The sequence below is a fragment of the Helicoverpa zea genome, chromosome 4 (genome assembly GCF_022581195.2).
Source record: "Helicoverpa zea isolate HzStark_Cry1AcR chromosome 4, ilHelZeax1.1, whole genome shotgun sequence".
In the NCBI taxonomy this organism is placed as follows: Eukaryota; Metazoa; Arthropoda; class Insecta; order Lepidoptera; family Noctuidae; genus Helicoverpa; species Helicoverpa zea.
In genome coordinates, this window is record NC_061455.1 from 2305570 (window position 1) to 2333179 (window position 27610).

Sequence of the window (27610 nt, forward strand, 5' to 3'; positions counted from 1 at the left end):
ATACAATTAATTATGCGTACATTATTTATTAACGTTTTAAAACAATAGTATTATTAAAGAAATAATTTTAAATGCAGGTTACACCTTATCAACAGGAACAATTTTTATACAATTAATTAAAAATGTGAACCAAGTTATCACAATCAGTGTTTTTTCAATAAAATCACTTAATATAATTGCTTGGAACATTCACGTTATGTGAGGCCAGCTTAATAATCTATACATATAATAAAATGATAGGAAAGTCAAAACTGTACATTGAATATTTTTTTAAAAGAACACTTAGGGGGTGATCCATAATCGATTCTGAACCCAAATATGTAGTTTTTAGAATTTTTGTCTGTATGTCTGTTTGTCTGTATGTTTGTCCCGGATAAACTCAAAAAGTACTGCATGGATTTAAATAAAATTTTGCATGACTATTACCTGGGGACCGGTTCAACACATAGGCTATATATTATCACGCTATCACCTACGGGGGTTGAGCAATGAATGATTAAATAAACGAAATTGGAAATTCTATGTTACGGGCAACAGCTAGTCAGTAGTTAAACAAACAAAAGTTTACTAATCAAATTTTATTTCGTTTATTAATTCACTGTAAATAGAAGGTATATTTTAATGTTTTGAAGCAATGGTAATCTATCTATTAACCTATCAATCAATGTCGAAGAATGTGCATCTTCCGAAGTCCCAGTTGGGCACCATTACAGGCAATGCACCATACAATTTTTATTGATTATATTTTCCATAGGTAAGACCACTAAAACTGTTACAATTTTCTTTCTTAACTTAAGCTATTATAATCAAGCTGGCTATAAAAAACATTCAAAATATTTCGTAAAAAGAACTGAATCGTTGTTGCGCACCTTTTACTCACTGAAATATATTTTTAGAAAACAGTCACAGTCCGGAATGATTTTGATATATTTCTTTGGTAGTAAATATCTTATTCTAAAATTGAGTTAGTATAAAATAAATCCGTTTACAAAATGCAATATTTACCACAGTAATTCTTACTTAAAATGCGATTACAATTAAAATCGAAAGAATTGCTTGACAAAGCTTTTTAAACATTTACTTCAAAAACATCTATTTATTACGAGAAATATTTAAACACTTTTAAGACACTGGTAACATTAAAAAACAGAATACAAAAGAGTATGCATTAAAAAAGTATCGATACATCGACTACACCACTAATCTTATCTTTAATCGATTATTGCAATAGTCGAATAACATTTCAAACCTGGAATGTTCCGAGTTCTTTATTCAAAATGTTTAAAATCTTGATGGTATTGTTAAAGTTAAATTTTCTGTTTAACCTAGTAGACCATTTTCTCTGGGTTGCAGTAATTCTTCTACGAATTCTTTTACCATCACTTTCAGTTTCGCGTTCATTGATTCTTGTTCACTGTTAAAAAGGAAATACATGGTTATAGGACATTTTTTTATGCATAAAGGATTTCAAGAAGCTCGTGGCTTAGCGCAGTCGGTATATGTGTTGGGAATCAAACCCAACATACCTTCGGCAAAGGGCGCTAGCGGCCGCCTACTCGCTTCCGAGTCATCGTGGCGAGCGGCGCATCTTGTTAGACTGGAAGCCGACCCCAGCGTAGTTGGGAAAAGGCTAGAACTTTTACGGGTAGTCAGAAGCTCTAAACTTAACAATGTATTTCCATTCAAAATCAAAAATAATTTATTCAAACTTGGCTGCAAGACAGCACTTTTTTTTGATTATGTATGCAATGACAAAATATTTTTAAAATACATATATGTATTTGTATTTTTTTTGTCATCATGACCTTATTATTATGGCTAAAAAAGTATCCTCACCTTCTACTCTTAGCCTCGCAGACCAGCTCGGAGTAATACTTCAGCTTAGGCTCAGTTCCACTGGTGCGAACAGTGACAGTCAGGCCGTTGCTGCAGCGGAAGATTATCATCTCGCCCGACGTGTAGTCCTGGTCTAAGCCTGTGCCTAGGACATCTGAAATAATGGGAACAATATTTAGGTAGTCTTTGATAGCCCCAGGAACTTATCTGACAGGCCTCGGAGGATCTGGCAGACAGCACTAACTATCGGATAACTAACAGACACTTTATCGGTAACCAGTTAATAGAATAATTTTACCCGGGTACGGGAGGTACTGCTATTTATAATTTCATTTTAGGAGAATAATCTTTGAAGTTAGGCTTAAAAGAAGGTTATCCAATCAACTATAAAATAAAAATATAAAAATGAATCGCAAAATGTGTTGGTAAGCGCATAACTCAACAACGCCTGGACCAATTTGGCTAATTCTTTTTTTGTTGTGTTTGTTATTGTCAGGAGAAGGTTCTTATAAAAAAAAATAGGGTAAAGTAGAGAAGTCAGTTGACGGGAGCGAAGCCGCGGGCAAAAGCTAGTATATATATAAAAATGAAACCCGCTTTCCGTTGTCACGACATAACGTGAAAACGGCTTGACCGATTTGGCTGAAAATTAGAGGGGAGGTAACTTAGACCCGGGAGAAGGTTTTAGGATAGTTTTTGCCACCATACGGCTACGGGAAACCGCGGGTGAAAGCTAGTATATTTATAAATTACCTATTTATATAATTTTGTACTTACTCAAGTGCGCCTCTCCGTTGACGTTTTCAGGTATTTTAACGCCGGCTGTGAAGTCGTTAATGTAAACGATCTCGCATTCGCCCACTTTCTTGGGGTACTGGAAATACAAAAAAAAAATGTAAATAAGTAGCGCAGAATTTATATAAACCTTAAAGAATTTATATAATATTTAACAAAAAAAGTAACCATGGAGTTTCTTGCCTGTTCTTCTCTATAGGAAGCTACCTTTTGTGGCAACTAGAATCAACTTTATTTATAAATTTTGACGTTCGTAAGTGCTGGTAAAGGCCTTAATGAAATTAATGATTTGACTTTTAATGAAAATTCAACCATTCTCAGTATACAACCTAGCATATTTAACCACAAGAAATGTAATACATAAGCGTGTCCCGGTCGGAAATCGTTGCAAATCCTTATATTTTTTTTTACTTTAATTTAATTATTAGTGTAATACATATACCTATAACATAGTTTTATACTATAACCAAGTAGGTTATCTTCATACGAATGCACCTTGCGCGGCTTATATGTGTGCGGCATAGTATGTATGCGTCGACGCACGCACACTAACAAGATGCCGCGAGTCAGGTCGCCAGTCGGTCACTGCGGATGCGGACTGTGCGTGCTACCTACTTGGTTCTTTATTATATACTATAATATGGGTACAATAGGCATGATGACAAATTTTTAAATTCCTTTGTATGATGTAGGTATACGTCTATTTTATATGAAAAATTATTAATTTTAAGAAAATGCGAAGTTTTTTTATCAAATAATTGCATTTTTCTCTGTCCACTTTGAATCCGGCGCGAAAACGCTTGTCAGTGTCATGTCGTCACTTGTGACGTCACGACTGAAATTACAAGACGCAAGTAAACAACGCTCGTGCAATAATTAAGTTTTTTGTGTTATTAAAAATGAATTCGAAAGTGCATAGGTGTTGTGGGGTCCCCCAGTGTAAGAACACATCCAAAACAACTCCTGATAAGTTATTTGTGTACGTTCCTCACAATAAAAAAATACGAAACAAGTGGCTTAAACTTGCAAGGCGAGATTCAAAAGCAATATTGCCCAGGGTACAACTTTATTTTTGTGAAGATCACTTTGATGTAAGTTATTACATAGTTCTCTAGATTCTAGCATAGTTTATAATGTAAATAACTATTTCGAGGTTAGGTTTCATCTGTCATTGTTTTTTAATTAAACTAGTATACTTACATGGAAGTTATAACATTTCTAAATTCAGCTGAACAAAAATCTTTATTGGATGCCAAAAACTTTCCCAGCATTATGATATCAATTCTAGGCAAATTAGCGCTGTTTGCCTTGATAAATCCGGGCTCCATAACTCGTGTTATAAACAATTAATTAATTAAAAACAAAGATCGCAGTGGAAGTTCACAATAACGAAATGTGACGTTCGCGCGCTTTCGCGCGAGTTGTTTTGAGAGATGACGTCACGAGCTCTGATTGGTGTTCAAGATATCATGGCGGATTGCCTTATTTCGTAATTTTATTTTATAAAAATACATATTAATCACATTATTAATAAAGAAAACAATGCGCGTTTTATATTCCAAGCTTCAAGTTTAATTTAATAAATATATTATTTTAATGATTTTTGATTACTGTCATCATGCCTATTTCCTAAAATAAATGATTATTGAATTTAATTTAACTCACCTCTCCCGGAGCTGTATAATTCCTGATCCTTCTAAATATCTTCTGTATGGTGGCCTGTTCGTGACAGATATAGTAACTGTTGTCGGTCACGTGGTACCCGTACTGTGCGTACAATGCGTACAGTTGCTGTAAGACTGATGATCCGGATAGGTATAGGTGGGAGGCTAGGGATGCTACCTGTGGAGAGAAATTAAATAGTTTATTTTAAAAGATAAACATTGAAAGGTTATGGGAAAAATATCATACAATTTAACTGGTTAGTTTACAAAACTTTATTTCGATAACACGTTGTCAGCAATACACCAGTGATAGGTAAGTGAAAGAAACTGTCACATTGTAATATTCACAAAAAAGCAGTTTTGAGTCTATATTCTAGCAAAATGGAACAACACTGTTACGGCGTTTCTCAATATTCTATCCATCTGTCACTTTGCTCATTAGAGATGGGAATGTGACATTACTTGTGTCTGGCGAATGTAAAATTCTATACCTAGTAAAAAAACTAAAAAAAACATGGTTAAAATGGGAGTGAATATTAGTATGACGGCTAACAGAGAGGAATGGAAAGCGAAAACATATTGCGCCGCCCAAAAAAAATTGAGAGCAAGGCAAGAAGCAGAAGAAGTGTTAGTTAATGTTACTGCTTATATAGTTACATTGCGTACTATGAAGGTATATTACCTGTACTGCAGCCGAAACTCCATCTTTCTCCGGCACGCGATGGTCACACATGTAGCCGATGGCCTCTTCAAACGCGAATAATGGCACTTTATTCTGCTGAGCCAATAGTAGGGTGGTGTTGCCTGAAATATTAGGTTCTTTATAATATAAGTATTTGTACGAAATGTTATAATAAGTCGGGAATGGAATTGAAAGTCAAAGGCAAAGAATAGTCGATGAGATCGGTATTAACCTTTTCACCGCCACGCCATATCGGTATTCCTATGCCCTGTACGCCAAGCCCGAAAATCTTAATTAAGTATCTACTAAAAAATACATAAAAGTAATGATTTAATAGGTTTATTTTGTATTTTTCTGCGACCTGTTTTTTGTCGAGTATAGCCGTCGTTGGCGCACAGGGCACGCTTGCTCATGTCGGCTATAGCCGACATTGGCGTTCAAAAGGTTAATTAATAGGTGATAACCAGTGGCGGATTAAGAGTATCCGAGGCCCTAAGCACAGAGCCTGTGTAGACCCTCTATTGCTTAAATGAAAATGGAAGGAATGGAAGGTTGAAGAAATTGACCGAGCGAAGCGAGCGTGATGCCTTTTGTAGTTACAAATGCGCGAGCGAAGCGAGCGCGAAATTTTTTTCTTACTCGTACATAGGTAAAATGTATCCCAAACATACATAGTTCCATAACATAGTTTCTGAATACGCGAGCGAAGCGAGCGCGAAATTTTAATTATTTTTAAGACTCAGAACCAAAATTACGTTCAATGTAGGCCAAACGTACGTACTTAACTTTTTATTTGTTGGCAAATGTAAAAACGAGGACATACAGTTTCTGAATACGCGAGCGAAGCGAGCGAGACATCTTGATTATTTTTTAAGACTCAGAACCAAAATTACGTAACAGGGCTACATTTCAAACCTTCATTTCTTTCTACAAGTTTCGTTGGACAAGTAAGATGGATATATACGTAAGATCGATAACAACGTCAACGCGACGTCGGTCCGCAGACCACTTGGAAGGCCTCCAGGGACCACCAGTCGTCCGCGGACCACCGGTTAAGAACCACTGATCTAAAGCATCCAAAATTTTCGGATATGTTTGTTGTATTGCACTCGTAGTTACAGCGTGAGCTTCCCAACGAGTGTCCGATAGCGACTTCAAAACGCTATCGTTGCCTATTAATTCTTTTAAAACTGCCCAACGATGAGTAGAAGCCGAAAAAAAATTGTAGGTATAACAACTGGGGCCCGATTCTCCTAAGTTAATATTGTCAAAATCGAATAGAAATTGAATCGCAATATGATCGGAATAGCAGTTTTAACCTTATCGGGCATTCTGCTACTAATATAAGACCAATCGTATTCCAACGAAATTCGGTTGGTTTGCGACTGGTCTCCTATTTTGGTGATTTTGGTCTATACGATAGTTTGTTCTACAATCATATTGCAATCGTAAATCATTTGCAGACAAAATGATTTATTATTGAATGACAGAAAAGGATAAAAACGTTTATTTCAAAGAAAAATAGCGGAATGCCATATACGCTTAAATCGTAATTGAGTCAGGATTGGATCTCGGTCGAACCGAGTCGACGTGAATCGTATGTCGCTTAAGTAAAATTAGGAGAATCGGGGAAAAAAAATCTCTGCGATCGTACAACATTCAAGAGTACTGTGATTTCAGACATATTGTGGATGAATCTCTATAAAATGTAGGTATAAACTGAAACGCCAGCAGAGGATGGAGGCCCCTGGAGAACAGGGGCCCCAAGCACGTGCTTGTTGTGCTTATCCGTTAATCCGCCACTGGTGATAACAGATGATTAAACGCCTTAAAAATATATTTTGATAATCGAAATAAAAACTATTCGACCAAAATTTGTATTTAGAACTGGGATATATTTTCCCGTGTGTATAATGTTTATCACATGATATGGCTGAAAAGATTTCACGTACGTGAAAAATCGGTATTTGAAATCTTTATCACCCGATATGGCTGAAGAAGCCCATAAAACCAATATAAAATCTCATAATAAAAAAATATTAAAAAGTTGTTACTGTACATGGCCCAATAATATTTAAAAAAAAACTTAGATACTTACCCATCCACTTAAACCCAGTAAGAGTTTCAACAAACTCCCCCCGTCCTTTAACAATAGCTCTCAACATCTTGGAACTAACGATGCTGGCCATGATATACACCTCAGACTCCGGCATATGGTTGACCTTCTTGCAGTACTGGTCCAATAACCACCAGCCTAGCAGAGCCCCCATCTCGTTACCAGTGAAAATGTGCCACGAATTTGTGCTGGAATTTTATAAGGGTGAGGTTTTAATTGTGGATTAAATACATCTTATCATCATATTAAACATGTGGTCTTTTCTCAACTACGTTGGTGTAGGCTTCCAGTCTAAAAGGATGCAGCTGAGTACGAGTGTTTCATGGAGCTACTGCCTATCTGGTCTTCTCAACAGGCTACCTGATAATTTCAGGCTTCCGACCGCCATAAGTTTGGTGAAAGATGTTCAAATGACAGCTGGGCAGCAATTTAACATGCCGAACATGGAACTCTTCATGACGAATAATTATCCATCCACTGTATCTCAGGTCGACCAGATAACTGGGTTAAGGAGGCCCGATAGGTAGTCTCTCCTTGTAAAACACTGATTCTCAGCTGCATACCCTTCAGCTGCAAAACCCGAAGTCGACCCCAACATACATAGGAAAAGTATAAAAGGCAGATGAACTCATTGTCCTTTTTGAGTTTCCTCCCAAAACCTAGAAAATATCCTCACCTATCATCAAACTCAGCAACAGCCAGTCTATCGGCGTCAGGATCGTTGACCAGCACCAGCTTAACCTTCTTCTCCTCAGCTAGCTGCTTGCTGAGGTTCAGGCACTCCAACTCTTCAGGGTTGGGGAATGTCACCGTTGGGAAGTCAGGGTTCGGATCCTGTTGTTCTTTCACGCTTATTGGCGCCTGAAAAAAAAACATTCACGGTGGTAGGTTATTGAGAAACAAGCTTTTGAGGAAAGGCTGCGAAAAAATTTTTGGGAGACAGCCAGAAACTAGTGATTTGAAAAATTAATTGTATCCAAAAAGAAGAACAATTATGCCCCAAATAATGTGGGTCCTATTTCTTCTTCTTTATTTCGCATGTTAGTACATGAATTGAACGTATATTGGATAAAATATAATTTTGATTGATAACATCATCCATGTATCGTTAATATCGTCGCCCATGGACTCGAACAACATGAGCGCAGTAATAATCACAACATTTCAATAATTCTGAACTAAACTAAAAGTCAACGACCTTTAACCAACCTTAAGATTAGCAGTCGCAAAAGCCTTCAGAACATACTCGTAGCCGACTCCATGCATGGCACTATACACCACATCTATAGAGGCTCTCTTGTTCTCCTCCAAGACCTCAGGACTGAGGCTGATGATCGTCTCCATGTATTTGTTCGTCACTTCCTCCTGACAGTTTGTCACTAATGGGTTGGAACGAATGTCCTTTATGTCCCAGTGTTCGTCGGGTATGCTGGAAGATTGGAGTTTCTTTAGGGATACGTTTTAGATCTTCTTGGGATATTAAATGATTCACAATTCGCTGACAAAAAAAAACACTTGCATTACAAGCTTTTACTGGCTTCGGTGTGATAGTCTCCAGCTTTTGATCAAGTTGTCCTATATTTTTTTGGACTAGACCGAGCCTAGACTACAGCATTAAACAAGGAAACTTCCACTGAATCGTAAATATTCTATCGTAATAAAAAATGGCGCATTTTATCAGTCAACTTTACACTAACGATGAACATATATCAGAAGCAAATTCCTTGCACTTATTGTGACTTTAGGGAGCTGTTTTGGATTTTTGCAAAACAACCAAAAAACATATTTTATGAAAAATTACTTTGATTATAGAGGTGACCTATTTAAAGGTACCAAAAGCCCTTGAGAATAACTACTACTACTACAAAATACTCACTCCAAACACTGCATAATCTCATCCAACACATTATCATCATGGGGCGAAATAATCTGGCAACCGTTTCTCCAGTACACCTTATACCCGTTGTCCTCCTTAGGGTTATGAGAGGCTGTCACCATGACACCCGCCACAGAGTTGTAGAGGATCGTGCCGAAGGACACCAGGGGTGTTGCGCAAACTTCGGTGAAGATGTGCACAGGAATCGATGATGATATGAAGACTTTCGCTGTTAGTTCTGCGAATCTGTGAAGGAGAATGGAAAATGATAAAAAACAAAAAAAAAAAGTTTGATCCCGTGAAGAGCTATGGTATATCAGACCGACACATTAAGCAGTCAAACTTATAACACCTCTATTTTGTGCCGGGGATAATAGAAAAAATATCGACAGACGTAAAAAATACATAGGACCTTGCAGTTTCATTTTAGGAACTAAATGAGTAAAGTAGCGAAATATTTTTAGATCCGTTGAGCAAAGATTTTACATACTTTATATTATTCAATCTTTTCAAAACACCATAACATTATCCTCTTGTGCTGAATTCATCGTATCTTGTTTTATCATGACTGCATATTTTTTGTCTGCAGCAATATTTTGTACTAGACAGATCTAAAAATATCTAAACAGACGAATGATCTCACGAAGCTTAGGAACGCAATATGCAAACTAGCGAAATATTCTCAACTAACACGTTACACGTTAACAAATAAATTAATAGAGAGCAATTGGATTCGAGACGCATACAATTGGGACCAACTGCACAAAGCTAGATAGGTAGTTACTATTATTCAGTGGCTGGTTTCAATTGATTGAAATGAAGTCCTTATTGCCAATTAGTTATTGGTAATGTCGTAATTAGCCTTTGTTTTATCAATGTAAAGAACAGTTACAAAGTACTTTGAACATAACATTTATTTTGGACGAGTAGTTTCCGTTTTGTGGGACTATTCCGAGCTTCGAGCTTCGAGCGCGTTAAAGCAAATAAATTGTTCAGCTTTATAAAATTGGCATAGATAATTTCACCATGTTCACCTTTATTGCCTCAATTACAGATGATTGATTACTATCCATATCTGTAGTCAAGAAATCCCAGGAATACCTACGATGTACTGGTTATTATTATGATAGTAGGTCAAATCAAGGTATTGATCGTGTGACATGCAAGAACTGGGCCCCGATTCTCCTAATTTTTAACCGACTTCCCAAAAAGGAGGAGGTTATCAATTCAGCCGGTATGTTTTTTTTTTTTTTTTTTTTTTTCTATGTATGTACATCGATTACTCCGAGGTTTATAGACCGATTTACGTGATTCTTTTTTTGTTCGACTCGGAATAGCTGCCAGTTGGTCCCATAGTCATCAGGTCAGGATCTGATGATGGAAACCCTGAGAAATCGAGGGCAACCTTCGAAAGTTGTAGGCATACATGGGGTAAAAACTTGACACTCAGGTGTACGCCTAAAAGCACTATTCAACTGTGAAGATTTGGAGCTGATCTGATGATGCAAACCAGAGAGGGTCGAGGGAACTCGACCACTGAATATGTAAACTACCTCGTGTTTGGGCTTAAATTATTTGTATTGACAAGACCTTTGCAACAGTGAAGGTTTGGAGCTGACCTGATGATGGAGACCAGAGAAAGTAAGTCGAGGGAACTCGACAACTGAATATGTAAAATACCTCGTATTTGGACTTATATTCTTTGTATTGATGAGAACTTCTCACTTGTATGGATAGTGACAACTATTCGTATCACTGAAAAGCTTTAAATAAAAAACTTTTTTACAAAAAATTAAACCGACTTCCCAAAACACTAAAAAGCAAAAAAAAAACTATTTTTAGGTGCATCGGCCTAGAAGTCGGTGGCAAAATTAACTTAGTAACATCCATTAGACACCGACTTCTAGGCCGATGCACCTAAAAATAGTTTTTTTTTTTTGCTTTTTAGTGTTTTGGGAAGTCGGTTTTACTTAAGCGTCATACGATTCACGTTCGACTCGGTTCGACTGAGATCCAATCCCGACTCGATTACGATTGAAGCGTATGTGGCATTCCGCTATTTTTTCTCTGAAATAAACGTTTTTATCCTTTTCTGTCATTCAATAATGAATCATTTTGTCTGCAAATGATTTACGATTGCAAAATGATTGTACAGCAAACTACCGTATAGACCAAAATCACCAAAATAGCAGACCAATCGCACACCAATCAAATGTCAATCGAATACGATTGGTCTTTTATTAGTAGCAGAATGCCCGATATGGTTAAAACTGCTATTGCGATCATATTGCGATTCGATTTCTATTCGATTTTGTCATTATTAACTTAGGAGAATCGGGTCCCTGAACTCCCACGGCGAGCCGACTTCGAAGAAACCGCATAATGGCACATTTGAATGCCGACTTCAATCGTAATCGATGGCACGACAGACATCTTTACGTTCTTTTGTCTGAAGTTCTGTATAGTCATATTTCAGTTCCGCTTTTGTTTTACTCATCAGGAAGATTCCTTCAGAGGTAGTTGTCAAAATTTTCAGGAGAGTAATTTTGTACAAATGACTCTCATGTCATCTGCTTAAACTTTCCGAACATGTTCGGCCAGGGTCGGCGGGCGTCCAGTTTAACCAGATTCAGATCAGTTTACATAGAGCAACTGCCTATCTGACCTCCTCAAAGATACCTTAACCTGGGACCCGGGTGGTTACCCAGCGTAAACACAGAGGAACCCATCATGCTAATTGCCTATATCAGTGGTTCTTAACCGGTGGTCCGCGGACCACTGGTGGTCCCTGGAGGCATTCCAAGTGGTCCGCGAAGCTTTGCCTCTCGACGTTGCTATATACGTTATCTAACTTTATTTTTATCGATTTATCTATGCGCGCGCGGGTTTTCGCAACATTTTACGTAATTATGGTATTGAGTCTTAAAAAATAATTAAATTTTCGCGCTCGCTTCGCTCGCGTATTCAGAAATTATGTGCCCTTATTTTTGCATTTGACAACAATCAAAAAGTTAAGTACGTTTGGGCTAAATTTAACGTAATATTTGATTTAAGTCCGATAAAAATTTCGCGCTCGCTTCGCTCGCGCTTTTGGAAACTGCTTAGTTTATCTTTCTTTGCATTTGCTTACCTACAACTGCCGACATGCGTTTTACTTTGAGTAGTACTGAACCAAAAATTCAGAAATTGGTAAAGAGAATGCAGTCACAAAAATGTCATTAAATTTAAATCTGTAACTTTTAGTTTTTTGCTAAATAATAAAGAAATGAGTGCTAATTATAAAGTATGCTTGTATTCTTTATCAAGGAACTCTCAATTTAGGTAAACCGATGGGGTGGTCCCCGGCAAGACAAACTTTAGTTAAAGTGGTCCCTCATGTCAAAAAGGTTAAGAACCACTGGCCTATATCATAACATAATGCACATACACTGCAAAATTGTAATACGATTGTACTCTATCGTACACAAGTCAGTGTATTTACGTCGACATAAACACAATCATAACTCAATAAGACATAGTAACGACACTAGAGCAAACAAAAGCCTGTCGTGATCGCATCATTATTGTTCTATTGCTTGCAAATGACGCGAAGATCATTATCTACTTACGTATTTACTGCTTCAAAAGCAAGCCGTAAATTACTGTAGTTTAATGACTACGTATTGAACATTGTTATCTGCTAAACCTTTTCTCATATTTTTTATTTTTGGGAACTGTGAGATTTATCAATGTCCCCTCCCAATTTTAGGTGGAGCAGATTGAAACCCCACCCTCGTTTCGCTTGGAGCCCTTTGTGTACTAGGGCCAAGGCAACTTTTTCAAACAATCTCGCAGCTCATTTGTAGTAGGTTACCTAACGGTCATATTTCTTCTAACTAAATTCAAATGAATGGCTAAATGCAAATTAACATCGCTTGACTGCTTATCTTATTTAAAACCCGTGAATGGCTTGATACGCCATGCTTTAGTGAGACTAGGTAGTTTGTATATAGGGATATCGGATGGATACCTACAAACAACGATACATATTTCCGTATTTATACGAGGGTCAAACTGAAAGTTCTTAGAACTGGCCACTTATAAACAATATAATAAAAAAATAATTCTATAATTTGAAAAAAGAACTCTTTGCCAATATTACTGAGTATATCATTGACATATATTCTAGCGATAGACAAGAACATCCATACAAATAATTTACCCGCTTATGTCGTCTGTTGACATCTCGATGACGTATTGTGACATGTAGTCATCCTCATTGATGTTAATTGCAGAAGTGTCGCTCGTATTTTGCCTACATTTTTCATTACTCAAAAAGTTTATATCTAAGTGAATTCAAAATCATGTAATATATCAAAAAGTTTATTTATATCTAATTGAATGCAAAATCATGTAATATATTAAAACCAGGAACTTATTTTTAGGGTTTTTAATATTAATTACGATGTTTTTTTTTCTTAAGAGGGCTATCACAAATTTTCGCGAATTTAATTATTTTTTCTTGAAAGTAAGAACATACCATGACAAAGTGAAGTCTGTTTTCATTGATATTTTACCTACTGCCAGTTTTATGGCACATCTGTTTCTGCACGATTTTCTTAATCCATAATTTAAGATGGCGGGCGGGAACAAATTAATGCATATTTGTAAAATTGAATTATAAATGAAAAGTATGATATACAAGCGTTGTAATAGCATGAACAGCGTGTAATTTTACTAACTTGACTCTCGAATTAGTTTATATGTGTAAGTTTATACCTTGATATGTATTTTCTATTTTATAATTGTCGTTTCATAGACATCCATCTGACGCAGGTGTCAAAATCGCTCTGATTTGCCATTTTGGGCACTGCATAGTCTGCACTGCAGTTCAGTGTGGTAAGCTTTTTGTTCGGAACGTTCTATCTAGTACGTAGTACATATATATCGATGGAGTATATATTTAATTCATTTGTCATTTGTTTTACGATTTGGCGGCAAATTGAAAATTGTCTGTGTCACGTCAACATGAATTTAACACGAGAAAATTTTCGTGCAATGATTTTTTATGACTTTCGATGTCATTTAAGTCAACAAGAAAGTTATGATAGACTACGATTGGCCTTTCACGATGAAGCCCCATCTCGTGCGACTGTTTACAACTGGTTTAATGAGTTTAAACGTGGTCGCACTAATCTCACTGATGATTTACGTGAGGGACGGCCTTCTACGGCGACGACTGAAGATAACATCTGTGTTGTGCGGCGTATAATAGAGACTGACAAAAGAGTGACCTATCAGCAGATTCGGACAAGCTTAGGCATCGTTATGAGTCAAGTGCACAAAATCCTCCACGAACATTTAACGGTCAGGAAGCTTTGCGCCCGGTGGATACCTCATAATTTGACTGAGGCTCATAAACTCCATAGTGTGGATTGGTGCCGTAAAATGATTGAAAGATTTAACGGAGGTGACTCAAATGCTGTGTTCGACGTACTTACACTACAATAAAACATATAATAAAACTAATAACTGGTTAATGTAATCAGTTTCTGATTTTCTAAGAACTTTCAGTTTGACCCTCGTAGGCTCCTATACCTATGCACTATTTGACATCAAATGCTGATTAGATATGCAGTATTTAGGTATTAACCCTAACCAACGTTAAATATATTTCGCTAGAACATACTTAATATCATGGTATATTCAAGTAATTTGCAGCAATTTCAGCAAATTGCCAAGGGAAAGAATAATTGCATAAAATTGTTACTAACTTAATAAGAATGCAATTTAATTTACCAATTAAGTAATAGAGCCGACATTGAATAACGCTTTGGATACCAACCTATTTTTCCGACTATCATAATGCAATCATGTAAAGGCTTACGTAAAGCTTACGATAAAAAGGATTAAGCTATCCTCGATTAAAATCGCCCTGATGAAACATTTACGAAAATTACTTATTAAGTTTCGTCATGTTTATCTGTTTATATCTAGGTATCGATATATTTGGGTAGATTATCATAATACCTAATCTTTATTTTGCCCTTAAGTACAAATGAAAAGAACTCGTTTATTTTGTTAAGTTGGACATTACATCACTTTTACACGTCATTTTAAAAACGTTGGGGTCGGTATTTCCTAACTGACTGATCCCTGAGAAGAAACGCCGAAACAAACTCAAGGGTCATAGTCTCTTTTAAAGTCCAAACATAATATTATGTGTAGGTACTTATCCCAATTTAGGTGTCGGCGCGACATAATTTCATCAACTCTTTTCATTTGACGTTAGTCTGCCACAAAATCTTTAATTGAAAATTATGAAACAAAAAATATTGTCATCTCTAAATCCATGCCTTATTGAGACCTGCCCAAGTATCTGCATAGTTATCTGGCTAAAACAAGAATTGACTTGTTTTAAATTAACGGGTCAATAAAATCATATTCGCGGCCGTGAGTAGGTAGGGTAAATACGCCAAATGTCGGCCTCCCCCCAAACTTCGGCCGTCTGTACATTTTCAGCTTGCATTCATTCAAAAGGTAATTAAGTGTTAGTTTTGCTCCTCGAATTGCAACCTTGGTTTATACTCTATACGTAAAAATCGTTACTATCCGATTCTGTCACTTACTCTTCTCATACTGAGCGTCAGTAGCGATTGCGCCGTTGAAACATCAAATTCGCACGTAAAGTAGCTTACTCGAAGTGAATACTCACATTTTGGGGATTGATATTAGAACGATAAAACATTTATTTATTTTTGTTTTAAGCTTGATTGTCACTAATGGGTTATTTTTACTATATTTTAAGATAGTTTTTTCAGCGTTTTGCGTATATTTTTCAAGGAAAAATAGGAGGCCGCCATTAGGACAACAGTTTTGACTTAAAACCGGAGTCTCGGCCGTGGCCGACTTAAAGCAAATGCAGTCTATTTTATAAATTCCTATTGTACTAATTCCGTTGGCTTAACAAGAGAATTTGCAAAGCTTATAGGCAAACAGATCTATTTTACGTTTAATAGCCAAATAACGGCCGGGGTGATATTAGTTGAATCTCGAGAAATAAGGTACAAGAAATAGGGGCCGACATTAGAATCGTAAATAATCGTAATGTCGACCAGCCTCGAACTCAAGCGCCACTATACAGGCTGATGAAAAAATACTTTTATATTTTTTCATTTTCTCAAAATGAAATAATTTATTTATTATAATTCATTATATCGTATAGGAGTTAAGTTTAAATGTAGGAGTTGACAGTATTGTAGGCATGTTTATGGTAGCTTTATAGTTTGATACTTGCTATCTATTAAACCGTTCTTATTAGCTTAAAAAATATAAATGGTTGGTCGTGAATACGACTTTTTTTGTTTAGGGGAAACAAAAAAATATTTTACTATAAATTAAACAAATACAATTACAAATGTATACTTAGTATTATATTATAATTCTGCTAAAATAAATCATGTTAATAATATTTGTCACTGCCTTAATTTAAAACAGCCTATACCTGGCCGACATTTGGAAAAAACGCAACCGACCTTGGGCCGTGAATGGCCGACTTTAGGGTTTTTCTGTTCTCGACGCATCTAAGCCTTATTACTTTTTTCTTTTCGTAGAAATATCAATCTTATGCCTATAAACATGACATAGATTAATCAAACTATCCAAAACCGCATCAGAAACTATCTTTCGTTGGAAACTGACGGTGCTATAGCGAACCGCAATCAGAAAATCGCTAAGGGGGCCGACATTTGGCGTATTTACCCTAATAGGATAAAATTCTTGAACAATATGGGCGACAGGGACCAGCACAATTCTGTGTTGGCTTTAGTTTATAGGTACTTTTGGGATATCTAGAGGAAAATTGTTAATATTTATTTGTAGCAGTTAGGCTACATATTATGTACCGGAATCGCACCAGACAACTATGATTAAGAAAACATTTATACAGACTATCTCTCAATTCAAAGTATGTATCAAACGGAATTGGAATGTGGACAAGTTAATTTGCCAAATGGGTTTCAAAGTGTAGGACTTAAAGATGTGAAAAGGGTGTCAAATTACAATTAAAATATCAATTAAATCAATCATAAAAAGTCAACCATGCGTGAGCGAATCCCATTCGTCATACATTTCAAGCAAACAGAACGTTTACCTACTTCTATATAGAATTATAATATTATCCCACCAATACTTGAGAACAAATATTTGCGTCTCCACGGCTATTGACCCGATGTGACATCATGATAACTTCGACATGTTTGATAACAATTTAGCAACATTCATTATTGGTGGTAAGACTAGATGTTGTTGCTGATTGGACTGTTTCAGATTTAAATGACGTCATCGTGTGATTATTAGGGTAATATTTTACAATTCTTGAGTATAATTCGAATACAATTCGAATAATTTAGAGGTTCTTTGATTGAAAGAAATATAACTATTGTTAACTCGAGAAGACGAAAAGCTTACCTTTTACTGTTGTATCTGCCATCGAACCCGATGACCACTCCTTTCTGAATCTGACTTGGATTGCAGACCTTCTTTACGTATGAACAAAGGCCCTGTAAACAAAAAAAAACTTTGTTTTTATTGTATCAAGGCCTGCTTCTTGCCAGGTCTTCTCCAGGTACTATTTGGAACGTTTTGGTTTGACGTTCATAAAAGCTTTTATAGGCATTTTTGAAAAAATTGTTTGTGAGTTTGGATTTGTACCATTTTTGGTATTGACACCAAATAAACATTATCTCCATATATGGAAGGTCAAGTGGACGGCCAAATGGACCATTATCCGATAAGCTATCGCACTTGAATACCTCCCGTAGCGCTTTAAAATATTATTTTAATACTTACTACTTAATAACTACTACTTAATACTTACTATTATTTTAGGAATAATCGATAAAAAGCTGCGGGATTGATCGAAACATTTATCGGGACCCTGGTACACAAAGGGCTCCAAAAGGAATAAAGGTGGGTTTTAGTTAGTTACCACGTTATTATAAAACGTGGTCTTGATAAGTACTAGGTTTAGTACCAGGTTAAGATAGTTACAATTTTTTCGAGAGGATGGTTTTTACCGAGTAGGTACTTAAACTGGTACGTTTTTTAGGACCACATTTTATAATAAGGTGGTATGAGCCAGTTACAGAAAAGATGAGAAGTAGAATATTGTCATGGTATGGGCTTGTAATCAGGAGGGATGATAAGCATGCAACAAAGCGTGTGCTAAGTATGAATGTAGATGGATGGAGAGGAAGAGGAAGACCTAAGAAAAGATGGATGGATTGCCTGAAAGATGACATGAATAGGGAGTGAGTGTTAGTATGACGAGTGAAGAGGATGACATATTGCGCCGAACACAAATGAAATTGGGAACAGGGCAGGAGGAAGAAGAAGAAGAGCCTGACACTCCCTCACGCTGCACCCACAGCGGGAAGCACAATCTGATGATTTCCCACGTCATAAAAATTATCGATGTTATACCTAGTGCAACAATATCTGTTTGTTGCTAGTACATATCAATGTGTTTTGTTTACTTGTACTGCTTTATCTTATCTACGATATTACACATTACAAATTGACTTATTACTATTACATCTGACGTGTCCTGAATGAAATTAGTTATTGCGAGGAATTTAAGCACTAGCTTAGGTCTAAGTTCATTGACATAAAGACATCACTTTTCTTGAAACAATAATTTTTAAAGTAAACAGTTGTTTTACGAAAACAGATATTATTAGGGGACTTGGGCATAGAAGACTTATGCTATAATCTCAAGCAGGGGATTTGATTTGTCCGGATAACTGGGTCTAGGAGGTCAGATAGGCAGTTGCTCCTTTTAAAACACTGGCACTCAGCTGCATCTGGTTAGACTGGGAGCCGACCCCAACATACTGATTTAAGTACCCATTGTGCAGAACTTTTTGAGCAGTAAATAACTATAAATAGCTTGAAACAATACCTGACTGGTCTGCAACACAACAACATTGTTTACACTAGCTGTCTGCGGTTCCCACCCATATCCAGATGGAACTATGTACTTCTTGCATCCAGACACTATAGTCAAGTCAAATAATTTTATTGTAAATTGCTTTCATTCATACCTGAGCAGTCTGCAACACAACAACATCATTCATAGCCTTGTAACCAGGTCCCATGCGCCCGCGCAGGCCCGCCGTGCCAAACTTCAGCCGCTGCAGCATACACCCACGGAGTTTGTCCCATCGAGCATTGGAAATGTCATCGAGTACCTCCTTACGGGTTGTTGGATTCTGCACAAAGGTTATTGTGGTCATATTAAATGGTGGGAATGTAATTGAAAAATGAGTCATTTTAAGCGTTTGTTTTCTGTTATTAAAAACATATGAAGATTGTGTGAGACTAATCAATTTTCCCATACTATGACTTAATTTGAAATATAGCCTATGCCTTTTGAATTTTCTTTACATTAGGGATTAACCTCATGGGAAATAGCACCATAGCAAAGGAATTGTTTTTGAAGTGTGTAAAGAAAACCCATAGGCTATAGGCTGCCTAGGACCTGGTACAAAGGGGAGGCCTACATTCAGCAATGGACTCGACGAATAGGCTGAAATGATGAAATATATCACTACTCATGTTTAAAGAGATATGATTACATAGTCAAGAGTATATTTTACTTCGTTTATAGTTAACAATCACAATTCTTTTTATAAGTCTTTTCTGTAGAAAATTGTGACATAAATTAGAATTTTCTCTCATTATATTTACACTAGCTGTTTCCTACAGTTTCATTTGCATCTAGATGGAACTACTTCTTGCACCTAGATTATAAACAGCCTATGTCCTTTCTCAGGCTCTTGACTATATCTCAATGAAATTGGTTCAGTAATTTAGGCACAACAGAGAGACAAAGTGACTTTTGCATTTATATTTTAGCAAGAATTTCATCATAAGTAATGCAATTCCCAGTGATATGATACTGGGACTGCAAAAAAACTTGAAACTAGCTGTTTAAAAGTATTCTTAACTAAAGCATGATTTGATATAATTAAAAAAAAATATGTTAAACACACCCCTGTAATAAGATAGTATACATGTTTTAAAAAGTAGGGTTTTTCTTTCATATTTTTACAAATAAACTACATAAGTACTTAGGAACCACAAAAGTCTAAGGCGTATGTGAGCGGTAAGTTAATAACTTAATATGATAAAATATTTATAGAATATTGAGTCAGAATTGTGTCTGCATAGGCTAATCATTAATCCTAATGATTAAATTATGCTATTTATATCTGCAGACAGGTGATTTTTTGCTGTAAATAGTACGAAAATTTTCCATGACCGGCATAACAACATTTAATGAGGTTCAGAATAATACGTGACATGTCAAGGACGACTGACCGCAATATATTGCATTTTTTTTTAATTCTGTACATTGTAAAGCACAAACCTTATCGTGTTTCAGCCAACTGTTTACAGCGGCATCTAATTTCGCATCTCCACTGTCACAGACAGACATTTTATTCAAGTTTTTTACACAAATACAGTTATTCACAGTGCGAACAGTATTTAACACTGTTCGGAATTTGAACCAGTCAAACAATTCCAAGTATTCGTTCACGAGAAGTTCGATGAAACGTATCTCGCGTCAGCTTTCGGACTTCACACAGAATTTACTGGTAAAAATGTACAAATAATACCGATTTTACAAACTTGGCGAATAATCACAATTGCACTTAATTACAAACTTATATTATTTATTAAACAAAGCAAATTGAGCTCTATTTAACAGAGATAAGGTTGAACCTATCAGCAATAAAGAAACTTGGTAATTACGTCACCCGTCAGCTGAGCTGACATATGCTGTGTTCGGATAAGTGAGCGGAAATACGTTTAGAAACGTCTTATTTTCCTATCAATCGCCAAAATAATTTATAACAATTACTAATAAAAATAATTTATAAAAATTATGAGGATATATAATTCGGTATTTTATTGTTAAGCATGGAAAACAGCATATAAAAAGCAAACATTTACACATTGCCTTTGAATAAAATTATAGCAAAGCCTATAAAGTACTTCTTCATAAAAATAATGTCAGGAGTTAGTAGGTTTCTGCATGCAGCTGGTAGTTCTAAGATATTACATTATTTTTAAGGAGAAGAAGGCCTCTATTCATCGCAACGTTTACAGTGGGTAGGTATACCCATCCTAAGAGTGTATCTTTGTACTTAATACGCAATAGATCCCTTTGTAGTTCCAATAATAGTTCCCAATTATGAAACATGTTGTGTGATGGTCCATCCAACGGTTTCGGAGGGGACAGACTGCCCTTCACTAATTTGCTGACAGTTAAAACCCAATAATATTTATATATTCCTAGGTATATATAGCTTATATAGGACCTAGTTATTTTGTAGTAAGACCAGACTGTGGACAAGATAATTGGCTGTTGGGCTTTGCTTCCACATGATTTAAATTTTTATGGGTGACGAATTTGTCTAGGCTGCGCTAGGGTTGCACACAAAAGTAGATGGAGGCGACCAGCCACTGCCGAGAGGTCACGAAAGTCGTCTTTGGTCCTCGTGGCCCCTCTCTAAAAGGCAGAAGACGGCACAAAAGCTGAGGTTTTTAGTGGGTGCAAGCCCCACATAACCTCACCGTCTCCCCGGGCGGTGTGTGTATGCGTCAGGCATTTTCCTCAGCTGAAACAAAAAAAAAAGGGTTGCACACAAACAACGAACTCGATCTATATTCCAAGGGCCAAAAACCGCATAAACTTGACGATGTAGTTTAGGTACTGTCGATTTTGGAAAACTATATCATCATCCTCCGAGCCTTTTTCCCAATCATGTTGGGGTCGGCTTCCAGTCTAACCGGATTCAGCTGAGTACCAGTGCTTTACAAAAAGCGACTGCCTATCTGACCTCCTCAACCCAGTTACCCGGGCAACCCGATACCCCTTGGATAGACTGGTGTCAGACTTACTGGCTTCTGACTACCCGTAACGACTGCCAAGGATGTTCAATGACAGCCGGGACCTACAGTATAACGTGCCATCCGAAACACAGTCAGTGGTGTCTAAGATATACTTAGAAAGTACATACAAACTTAGAAAAGTTGCATTGGTACTTGCCTGACCTGGGATCGAACCCGCGCCCTCGTACTTGAGAGGTTGGTCCTTTACCCACCATTTAGGTAGGTATACTTACAGGTGCATCCGAGCACGTGCAAAAACCTGGGAACTATTTACTACAAACTAATGGTAACTTCTCTAACTCGTACTACTCGTAGATGCTTTTAATTGCACCTACTTTATCTGTAGGTCTGGTTGCTATACGTTTGCATATTGACCAGTACCTACTTGGTACGATGTTTAGGAACCATGCAGTGCATGTCAAGTAAATTATAAAGCTAAAGATAATCAATTAGGACAACATGTACATACGTACCCGCATCGCAGAACTTCAATATAGGTAAAGCGTTCATGGCATTTATTACGTCACATCCCATGTCCAAACAGGACAATGCCCAGACCTCAGAAATAATATCCATCATCAAATATCACCTATCCCACTAACATTACAAAACTAAATCCTTCACCCATATTTGCCGAACGTCACCGACATACTTTATTAGGAAGCGGTTAGTGCAATCAATGGGCAATCATATAATTTGTAATTGCCAGCGGAATTGTCCACTCCAGGTCCTGTCCTCCTGCCCTGAGGGGGGAGCTTCCTTCTTGACCGACCGGTTTATATCCCACTGTTAATTTAATGATGGGTTTTTGTGGGATCCTGCAACAGGTTAATTGTTATGCGAGGTTCGGAGGAAGCGTACATACAGAAGTTATGATAGCAAAATAGCTGATCGATATTTTTATTTCTGTTCTTCCGTTTTCTAAAGTAAACGTTTGAATACTACACTGTAGATATGTGCCTGATATAATGTATGAGCAATCACATATTTACATGTCAGACATTCCTTTTGCATGCTTGCATCTACTAAGTTATTTTCTAGCGTGTCACAGGCATCCTGAAGAAAACACAATCTTAGTGAAAATGAAGTAATTGCCTGCCCAACTGTAACCTTTCCCAGTCTTTTTCAGTAGAAGTCAGAGTGGTCCGCTAGTACATAATCTTTGGTTAAGTAGGAAAATAAATACTACACCATCAGACCATTGATAATGATGATATATTTCTGTTTATTAATCTAGGTACTTAGGTATAGATAAGTTATTTATTCTCAACCATGAATTCAGGCTTTAGACATCAAAATTGATTTACAAACAATATCAAAACATTATTTTATTATACCATCATCATAAATAAGACACGCACTTGAATCTGTACATAAATACTAGTAGATAAACTAGGGCAGCTGACGATCTATTGGCACTTGGGCGGGCGGATTTCAGTAGTTTGGGCGCTATATACTGTACGGTGAAAAGAAGTTTCGGGTTTTTCAGTGTAGTGTACAAAAAGTATTTTTATTTGTTGCTGTATTTTTTTGTGAAAAAGTTTGTACCTATTGTTCTTGTGATGGGTGCTGATGATAAAAATGCTTTGGCTGCGGTAGAATTTGAGGTCTATGGGCAGGTTCAAGGTTAGTAGGTCTTCAGGTTCATATTATGTGTTTTAGTGATATGTCTGTACCGTGGTCTATAGATACTAGGTAATGTCACACATTTTTACAGTTTAATACAGAAGGACTAATATGACATTTTTTTGCTAAATAATTGTTAGGTAGTCCCATCGCTTATTTATTTTTTAAGGAATTAAAAACTCCGGCAAACTCTTCAGCCTACTTTGATGTTTCATAAGCAGTTGTGCGTAGATACGTAGTCTTTTGATTTCTAATTTCAGAATGTTAATAGAGCTTTTTAAGTCTCATTTCATAAAAAGAATATTTTTACGAAACATTTGGTAAGTTTACATAGTTAAGGTTCAAAAAAACATTAGTTAATTGATGCATATTGACGATAGGTTTGTTTTATTTCTCCTGGGTACACTCTAAAATCAGCCCACGGTGTAGTAGTTTTCAGATATAAACCAGCGCATTTCTTATGAGTTTACCTTTAAGAAAATTCTTACTGGCCACCTTTCTCATAAATATAAAATGAGCGAGTATATCGACAGCTGATCTAAAGTAAGAACTAATCAGTCAACCAGATATATTTAGTGCAGCATGTAGGTCGATGTCAATGGGCGATTTGGACGTGAAATCTGTCACAACAGATGAGATAGCTATCTGAATGAGTATTGTATCACTCGTCATCTGTGGACAGACATCTTAAGAACATTTTTAACATACCAGAGACCATATGAGACCGTGACTACGAGAGAAATTGCATAAAATATTTAACTTTTAGAATTTTCTAACGAAACTCTTGTCAAGAACATGGACTCAAATGGGCATCCTAAACAATAACCGTATTCACTCTATGTTAAAAATAAGATATAGAAGATACCTTTTTTTTTCCGACGTCAAAATTCATCAAATGACCCCTCCCGCTGTGGGTTAGCAGCAGTGAGGGAGTGTCAGACTCTTACTGACTAAAAATCGTCGTGTTCCGTCATAGGCCGTTTATGTACCAGGGCCGCGGTATCTCTTTCGAACAACCCGCAGCCCCGGCAGGCGGCCCGCTGGGGTTGCTGACATCTCTTTGAGGAGCGCGTGGAACAACGCGCGCCGTCGACACGGGTCTGTCGTCTAAGTAGACAGAGGGACGATGAGCCACCCGAACTTACCGCCCACAGACCCACGCCTACGGTGGCCGGGAGTCATCACGCGACACCCGGCGCCCATGGTGTCTACCTGGTCCAGCGCGGCGGCCGGGATGAGAGGTGCGTACTCTCTGGCGTTCCACCTCCTCCTTCTCGAGCATGACCGCTTCGCAGAAGGAGGCGACGGCATTCCATTCCCTCTCGCCCCGGACCATGGCCTGAACCAGGGCCGGACGCGAGAGGTCGGCGGCGACCAGAGAGTACGCACCTCTCGACGAGGACCCGGCGGTGCCCCTGCCACGCAGGGCACTCTTGGACTGTGTGGTCCACCGTGTCCTCGGGGCTGTCCGCACAGTGGTGACACCCGGGCGCCTCCTCATGACCGATTCGATGCAGGTACCTCCCGAAACAACCGTGTCCGGTGAGGACCTGCGTCATGCGGTACGTGAGGGCGCCATGACTCCTCCCGAGCCACTCCTCAAAGAGGGGACTTACCGCCACGATGGTGGCGTGCCCTGCACTGGGTTGCGACAGTCGCTCCCTCCAGGCCACCATGAGATCGCGCCGGAGCTCCGCCCGCTGCGCGACAACTTGCCGCGGCAACGGGGTTTCCCCCCGGCGCTGAGCCTTCTCGCGCCAGTCGTACAGGCGCAAGAAGACCCTCGCCTCCAATATAGAAGATACCTAGGTTCAGCAATTTATTGAATAGGTACCTATAAGTACAATAAAAAAATTGGCAATGTATTGGGACTGCTATGAATTATAAGACTTATTAATGTGCTTATAAAATTATTAAGTTCTGTGATTAAATTATTTACGACTTGTTAACAATAAACAAATCGTGAAGATAATAATGTCATTGTGACGATAAATTATGAAAATCAATTTCGGTCTAAGATCTAAATTGAATTATAAACGAAAAGGTAGGTTCCTAATAAAAACTAGGAATGTTATTGTTTTTAATTGGCTGTTGGAATTGTTGTCGAGATGCTCTATGCTCTATGCTTTAAGTAGATATATCTACTTAAAGCATAGAGCATCTCAGTAAGTTTGTCTAGCTAGTGTTTAGGTCATTCTTTATGAGTATAAGTAAGTATCGACAACAATTCCATATAACATTATCGGCTATATTAACTAAGCTGAAAACTACGTCATGCATGTGTAGAAAATAAATCGAACGCCTAACGAAATGCAACACAATCCGAATAACTCCCATAAATCCCCATATTCAATTATAATTTTGTCTGTCTATCAGGTTGCTACTTCACAAAATACTGCAAGGAGGTTGCCGAACAGTTAGGAGTCGGTGGTTGGGTCAAAAACTCGAAGAAAGGAACCATTGTCGGCAAAATTCAAGGCACCAAAGCACAGCTAGACCACATGTAAGTTTTCACGGATTTTGTTCTAGCTTTTGATATCGTTGTTTATCATTAATCAATAGATTGATCATCGTAATTAAGCATCCAATTGTTATGTCCACAAGTTTAAGGTCTTTGTTTTAGATTTTAAAAGTTAATAGTGTAATTTTCTAATTAAATGTAGATGTAGTTGAAGATTAGAGGCTCTTTGATCTAAGATTAGAGGATTAAAGTCTGGGCTGCTTAAGGGCACTATCGTAGGTCCCCAATTTTTGTCTTTGTGATACTTTTTCATTATGAAATCCTATAATATATTTTATGTAGCTTAACGTACCTAGCATATACACAGGCACCTGTATAGGCATTCATTAAGAGAGTAAAGTATTAATTGCCTGTTATACCAAAATAACTTGGATGGGATCCAAGTGTTGATAGCGTTATACCTGTACTTTTTCCGGATTGTTCTAATTAGTAGTTAATAAGTCAGTGCCAAATTTAATAAATAACGAGCACATTATCTACCTACATTTATACTGTATGCGTTGGAAGTAGTAGACATGAAATAATATTTTTGCGTTTAAAGATCGCAGTGCGCGAATTTTCTTTAACTTACCAGAACAATGCAGTTTACTTACTTTCCAAGCATCCAGGTCCAAGCTTATCCAGGCTTCAATTGGAGGCAGGCATTCAAACAGGCTGTTAAAATTAAAATTCACACTTTATTTTGATACAAAAATAATTTTGTATAAAACACCGTTTTAGTTTGAAACTTCTTCGATCATACCTACCTAAAAGTAAGAGGAACTTGCACAACGTCCATGTTGAAACATGAAGGGTTGGTTGCATCATCTCTCTTAAATTAATCAATTAAGTATAAACAATTGATAATTTTCCAAATGTTACATTTGCATTGTGGGACTGATAGAAAGCCTCTCAATTCATTTGTATCTAAAAGTAACTCAATCTATTTATTTAGATTAAGTGTGACTTAGAGTTATATTATAAAATAGACCTTTCTCGTCTCAAAACGTTTACTCTAGTTAGTTAATCATTTTTGCTTTCAGGATTAATTGGCTCAGCAACAGTGGGTCTCCAGGTTGCAAGATAGAAAAATGTGACCTTACTAATTGGGAGTACGTAGCTAAGATTGCGTACACTGACTTTACTATACGGTTCTAGTTTTTATTTGTAATTAATTGCTATTTTTGTAAGTTTAAGGTGTTCTTTTTGTATAATAAAAATGGGTTATAATTGATTTAATTTCGTTATTTTTTTAGTTTATTTTTTACTGAGGCTATTGCTGAAAATTACGTATTATGCGTGTTGCATTACCCAAAAATAATCCTTTATGTAGTCTTAACTATTTTATGATATTCATTTACAAATTATGAAGAAAAAAATTCGCCCCCTGTATTGAGCTCCTATATTCTATCTATTCACTTACAAAAGTATTTTGATATTTTTTTATTGCCAAAATCCTAGTATTTTTTTTTTCTGCACTCCGCATTTTCCCGAGAAGAGAATCGAAAAAATCGAGTTAAAATTAGTTAAGACATAGATAGTAATGAGTTCCATAAGTATTCAGACACAAACATTG

The 27610-nt window shown here is 37.0% G+C and overlaps 2 protein-coding genes across 2 annotated transcripts; one reads left to right on the forward strand and one right to left on the reverse strand.

Annotated features, from left to right (window-relative positions):
- Positions 1-10: 10 nt before the first annotated feature.
- On the reverse strand, positions 11-20653 carry LOC124629903 (phosphoglucomutase-2). The gene is made up of 12 exons (XM_047163564.1): positions 20380-20653; positions 19052-19219; positions 17418-17509; positions 8970-9215; positions 8303-8522; positions 7770-7954; positions 7076-7281; positions 4978-5099; positions 4297-4473; positions 2614-2710; positions 1837-1990; positions 11-1414 (listed from the first exon to the last, which is right to left on the reverse strand). Exons 1-12 carry the CDS (start codon positions 20446-20448, stop codon positions 1321-1323), a joined length of 1830 nt encoding a protein of 609 aa, XP_047019520.1. The 5' UTR covers positions 20449-20653; the 3' UTR covers positions 11-1320.
- A 2661-nt stretch (positions 20654-23314) lies between these two features.
- Positions 23315-27287, forward strand: LOC124629904 (acylphosphatase-2-like). The gene is made up of 3 exons (XM_047163565.1): positions 23315-23534; positions 25911-26037; positions 27078-27287. The coding sequence occupies exons 1-3, from the start codon at positions 23471-23473 to the stop codon at positions 27190-27192; spliced, it is 306 nt and encodes a 101-aa protein (XP_047019521.1). The 5' UTR covers positions 23315-23470; the 3' UTR covers positions 27193-27287.
- The last annotated feature ends 323 nt before the right edge of the window (positions 27288-27610 follow it).

Coding starts and splice junctions, on each gene's coding strand:
- LOC124629903 (XM_047163564.1), bottom strand. CDS start 20,448: ATGTCTGTCTGTGACAGTGGAGATGCGAAATTAGATGCCGCTGTAAAC. Junction 7,955..8,302: donor TTGCGACTGCTAATCTTAAG/GTTGGTTAAAGG, acceptor TTTTTTTTTCAG/GCGCCAATAAGCGTGAAAGA. Junction 4,474..4,977: donor GAGTTTCGGCTGCAGTACAG/GTAATATACCTT, acceptor TTCTCTCCACAG/GTAGCATCCCTAGCCTCCCA.
- LOC124629904 (XM_047163565.1), top strand. CDS start 23,471: ATGGGTGCTGATGATAAAAATGCTTTGGCTGCGGTAGAATTTGAGGTC. Junction 23,535..25,910: donor GGTCTATGGGCAGGTTCAAG/GTTAGTAGGTCT, acceptor TCTGTCTATCAG/GTTGCTACTTCACAAAATAC. Junction 26,038..27,077: donor AAAGCACAGCTAGACCACAT/GTAAGTTTTCAC, acceptor TTTTGCTTTCAG/GATTAATTGGCTCAGCAACA.